General features: G+C 58.5%; 2 protein-coding genes across 3 annotated transcripts in view; both read left to right on the top strand.

Annotated features, from left to right (window-relative positions):
- BICRA (BRD4 interacting chromatin remodeling complex associated protein) overlaps positions 1-2088 on the top strand; it is a 94184-nt gene extending 92096 nt beyond the window's left edge. For both annotated transcript variants that reach the window (XM_017500425.2, XM_017500427.2), the window contains one exon: positions 434-2088. In XM_017500425.2, coding sequence (XP_017355914.1) covers positions 434-1500 — 1067 coding nt within the window. In that variant the 3' untranslated portion in view covers positions 1501-2088. The remainder of the gene's footprint in view (positions 1-433) is intronic.
- A 2964-nt stretch (positions 2089-5052) lies between these two features.
- Positions 5053-5425, top strand: part of EHD2 (EH domain containing 2) — a 21413-nt gene continuing 21040 nt past the window's right edge. The window contains exon 1 of the mRNA XM_017500428.2: positions 5053-5242. The gene's annotated coding sequence lies outside the window, so the exon portion shown is untranslated. The remainder of the gene's footprint in view (positions 5243-5425) is intronic.

Consider the following 5425-nt stretch of genomic DNA (forward strand, 5'->3'; position numbering starts at 1 on the left):
CTGCCTCAGCCTCCTGAGTAGCTGGGATTACAGGCACGCGCCACCATGCCAGCTAATTTTTGTATTTTTAGTAGAGACGGGGTTTCACCATGTTGACCAGGATGGTCTCTATCTCTTGACCTCGTGATCCACCCGCCTCGGCCTCCCAAAGTGCTGGGATGACAGGCTTGAGCCACCGCAGGCCTCATATTCTCTTAATTCATTTAACTCTGAATGAGCCCCACGTGGTTCGTGGCCGCTGTGCGAGACACAGTGGTTTAGAGTTGGGGGGGATCTGGGCCTCGCTGAAGAGGGTCACAGGCGGCCTGTCCTGAGGATTGGAGGGGCCAGTGCGCAGCGTGGTGTCTGGGTGGCAGTCGGTGCTCACTGCACACAGCTCCTCCCAGCTGGGTCGGGGCCTCATCCTGTGCTTTCTTCGCCCCTGATTCTGCAGACGAGTATGTGTCTTCTTCCCGCTCGCTTGGCCTCCCTGTGACAGCCTCTTCCGAGGGTCATCGGCTCCCCGGCCATGGCCCCCCATCGTCTTCAGCTCCCGGGGCCTGCGCCCAGCCCCCTCCGCACTTGCCCACCAAGCTCGTGATCCGGCACGGCGGGGCAGGCGGCTCCCCTTCGGTCACCTGGGCCAGGGCATCCTCCTCCCTGTCCGCCGCTTCCTCCCTGGACGCCGACGAGGACGGCCCCATGCCTTCCCGCAACCGCCCGCCCATCAAGACCTACGAGGCCCGGAGCCGCATTGGGCTCAAGCTCAAGATCAAGCAGGAAGCCGGGCTCAGCAAGGTCGTGCACAACACGGCCCTGGACCCCGTGCACCAGCCCCCGCCGCCCCCAGCCGCCCTCAAGGTAGCTGAGCACCCGCCGCGGCCCCCGCCGCCCCCGCCTCCCACGGGCCAGATGAACGGTACCGTGGACCACCCGCCGCCCACTGCCCCCGAGCGCAAGCCCCTGGGCACCGCCCCACATTGCCCGCGCCTGCCGCTGCGCAAGACCTACCGCGAGAACGTGGGGGACCCCGGCGCCCAGGAGGGGACGCCCGCGGGCAGGGCGCGGGGAGGCAGCCCAGCCCAGCTGCCGGCCAAAGTGGACGAGGCCACCAGCGGGCTCATCCGCGAGCTGGCGGCGGTGGAGGACGAGCTGTACCAGCGCATGCTCAAGGGAGCCCCACCGGAGCCCACAGCCAGCGCCGCCCAGGGCACCGGGGACCCGGGATGGGAGGCTCCCACGCTGCCCCCTGCCAAGCGGCGCAAGTCCGAGTCGCCCGACGTGGACCAGGCCAGCTTCTCCAGCGACAGCCCGCAAGACGACACGCTCACCGAGCACCTGCAGAGCGCCATCGACAGCATCCTGAACCTGCAGCAGGCCCCCGGCCGGACACCCGCGCCCCCGTACCCCCACGCCGCCCCGGCCGGCACGCCCGCCTCCCCGCCACCCCTGCACAGGCCCGAGGCCTACCCGCCCTCCAGTCACAACGGTGGTCTCGGCGCCAGGACGTTGACCAGATAACACCGGGCCGGCTTCCCTTCCCCTCCCCTCGTCCTGCAGACGCCGCCAGGACAACCGCGCGTCCGCCCCCAGCCTCCTGCGGACTCGAGCCGGGGATCCCCTGACGGTTTTTCTTGCCTAAGTTATTTGAGTCACAAAGGCCTCCGTCCCCACCACCTGTGGCAGGGTGGCTGGGGGGTGGGCATGGCGGCGGCGTGGATTTCGGGGAGGGGCTGTGCTGCCAAACGTCCCCCCTGCCAGAGGAGGGGCAAATCGGTGTGTCCATTCCTGTCTTCCCACTTCCTGGCACACTCTGCCCCTCTGCCCGGAGGACACGTGCGTGTGTTTGCCAGGGATGGGGCCGCCAGGTTGATGCCAACGCTCCGGGTGCCTGTCTTGTCCGTGTGGCTTCACTGATGGTGGAGGGCGCTGGGAGCTGGCAGGATCCTTCCAGACAGGCTCGGCTTCTCCCCACCGCCCCCAACAGGCCGTTAAACAAAACCAGAGAGGGAGTGGAGGAGCCAGCCTCCCTGCGCGCTGTGCCCGCAGGCACCCGTGTGACATGCGCACGTCCAGCGCGTGACCTGTGTTCCCGTGTGTGTGTGTGTGTGTGTGTGTGTGTGTGTGCGTGTGTGTGCGCGCGCGCTCGCGCGCAAGTGAGAGAGATTTCGAACGCTCCCATCTCTCGACTTTGAAATCTGAGCAAAACAAGAAATTGGGGTCTTCCTCTCCCCCGACCCCCTCCCCAGCCAGTCTTCCCTCTGTTCTTCCTGCCTCCATCCACCCGCGCCAGATTTTGAAATCTCGGAGACAAAACTAGTACTGTAAGATAAAGTTTTTTGTACTGTATTTATTGTGTATAACGATTTTTTTAAAGGAGAATTCTGTACATTTAGAACTCTTGTAAATTAAAAACCAATCCTTTTTTTAAAACTGTACTCAAGCCCCCTTGGCCCATTGCTTTGGGTGTTTGAGGGTGGGGGGGGGTCTTCAGATCTGGGTTGTGAGGCCGCCTTCTGTTAAGTGTTGCTGGAGTACCTACTGAGTGTCAGGCTCCGTTCTAGCCTCAGGGGGTTCGACATGAACAAGGCAGGCGAGACTTCCGCTAAGAAGCCGACTTGGTAGTGAGGAAGGCAGACAGTAAACAGCTAGGCTGAATCCAGCCAATTCTTATTCCCCTGAGGTTCTGTGGTCTCTGCAGACACTGAAAATTAGTGAATACCAGGCCATTACCCCCAGGGAGACAGGGCAAGGTTCTCGAGAGCCTCTGATCACCACATTTTGGTCAATACATTACCTTGGTTTACGTGTGTTGCTGTTTAAAAACATTTATGTACTTTTGAGACGGGCTGACTGTCACCCAGGCTGGAGTGCAGTGGCACGATCGTGGCTCACTGCAGCCTTGACCTCCCGGGCTCAAGTGATCCTCCCACCACAGCCCCCCAAGTAGCTGGGATCACAGGTGCACCACCACGCCCAGCTAATTTTTGTATTTTTAGTAGAGACGGGATTTCACCACGTTGGCCAGGATGGTCTCGACCTCCTGATTTGCCTGCCTTGGCCTCCCAAAGTGCTGGGATTACAGGCGTGAGCCACCAACCCTGGTGTCACTTCTCTTCTAAGAGCACTGGCCATATTGGATTTTTGCCCATCCTACCAGTATGCGCTTCTAACTTAATTATCTCCAAAGACCCTGATTCCTTTTTTTTTTTCTTTTTTTTCCTTCTAGCTTTCTTTACACCAGAGACCCTGATTCCACATAAAATTACATTCACAGGCACTAGTATTAGGACGTCAGCATATGTTTTGAGAGGACACAACAGCTCGCTCCATAATGCAGGTTAATAAGGTGGGTGTCCCGAGTGAGTGACAATTATCTGGGCTGGTTGTGTGGGGGTAAGAGAATTTACCAAGACAGTTGTAGGGAAAGAAAGGCAGATTTGTGGGCTCACACCTGTTATCCCAGCACTTTGGGAGGCTGAGGTGGGTGGATCACCTGAGGTCAGAAGTTTGAAACCAGCCTGGTCAACATGGTGAAACCCTGTCTCTGCTAAAAAATACAAAAATTAGCCAGGTGTGGTGGTGGGCACCTGTAATCACAGCTACATGGGAGGCCAAGGCAGGAGAATTACTTGAACCCAGGAGGGGAGGTTGCAGTGAGCTGAGATGGCGCCATTGCACTCCAGCCTAGGCAACAAGAATCAAACTCCATCTCAAAATAATAAATAAATTAAACAAACAAAAATGAGCTGGTGGTGCACACCTGTGGTCTCAGATACTTGGGAGCTAGGACAATCACTTGAGCCCAGGAGACGGAAGCTGCAGTGAGCCAAGATTGCACCACTGCACTCCAGCCTGGCCACAGTGAGAAAAAACGAAAAGGCAGATTTATGAAATAAAGTAGGAAAATACCGTGCAAAGTTGCAATAGGCAGCACAGCCAGTGAGAAGCTGACCAAGAAAGAAAGACTTGCTGCTGGGGGTTGTCTAGGACGGAGCTGGTTTTTTTGTTTGTTTTTTTAGATGGAGTTTTGCTCCGTCACTCAGGCTGGAGTGCAGTGGCATGATCTCAGCTCACTGCAACCTGGGTTCAAGCTGTTCTCCTGTCTCAGCCTCCTGAGTAGCTGGGATTACAGGCACCCACCTCCACGCCCGGCTGATTTTTGTATTTTTAATAGAGATCAAACTCCTGAGCTCAAGTGATCCATCTGCCTCTGCCTCCTAAAGTGCTGGGATTACAGGTGTGAGCCACCACGCCCGGCCATATATTTATTTATTTAAGACGGAGTCTCACTCTGTCACCCAGGCTGGAGTGCAGTGGTCTGATCTCAGCTATCGGGTTCAAGTGATTCTCCTGCCTCAGCCTCCCTAGTAGCTGGGATGACAGGGTTGTGCCACTGCACCCACCTAATTTTTGTTTTTTTTTAGTAGAGATGGAGTTTCACCATGTTGGCCAGGCTGGTCTCCAACTCCTGACCTCAAGTGATCCACTGGCCTCGGCCTCCCAAAGTGCTGGGATTGCAGGCGTGAGCCACCGCGCCTGGCCCTATTATATTTTTAGAGGTGAGTTCCAGCTCTGTCACCCATGCTGGAGGGCAGTGGCACAATCACAATGAGTGGCACTCACTGCAGCCTTGACTTCCTGGGTTCAAACGATCCTCCCACCTCACCCTTCTGAGTTGTTGGGATTACAGGTGTGCTCCCTTGCGCCCGGCTAAATTATTTTATTATTTATTATTTATTTTTATTTTTAATAGACATGGGGTCTCGCTGTGTTGCCCAGACTCCTGGCCTCAAGCAATCTCCCCATCTTGGCCTTCCAAAGTGTTGGGGTTACAGGTGTGAGCCAGGTCACCCGACCTAACTTATTGTTACTATTATTGCTGCTGCTGTTGTGATTCCCGTGTTAAGAACAGAAAGATTGGTGAGCGGCCCAACGCCAGAGGTGGAGGGGGAATTCGAACCACGGGCTGGACGCTGGAGCTCTCGCCCGCCGCGCTAAGGCGTCCTCCTCGCTCTCCACCAGGGGGCGCCAGAGGCCGGGAGCCCGGTTTGGGGACCGGGACGAGGGGGGGCGCCTCGTCCCGCCCCTCCCTACCGTCCTCCCTCCAGTTCTCTCCGCTCCGGGCCCCACCCGGCTCAGACGGCTCCGGACGGGACTGCGAGCACAGGCCGCTCCAAGGGCGCCTCGGATCCCCGCGGGACCCCCGCGCCCAGCCCACCCAACCCGCCCAGCCCGCTGCAGCCGCCAGCGCGCCCCGTCGGTGAGTGCTCCCCGCACCGCAGCTGTGGCCCCCCGACCCCGCCCGAGCCTGCCCTGGTTCCGCGTGCATGATCCCTGCTCCTCACCACCCTGTCCCGAGTCTCTAACGGTCTCCCCCGGTGTCCCCCTGTCCCTTCCAGTCTGCACCAGTCCCCCCAGTCTCTAACCCTGTACCCCACCCCCC

Source organism: Cebus imitator, unplaced genomic scaffold (assembly GCF_001604975.1).
Source record: "Cebus imitator isolate Cc_AM_T3 unplaced genomic scaffold, Cebus_imitator-1.0 Scaffold266, whole genome shotgun sequence".
In the NCBI taxonomy this organism is placed as follows: Eukaryota; Metazoa; Chordata; class Mammalia; order Primates; family Cebidae; genus Cebus; species Cebus imitator.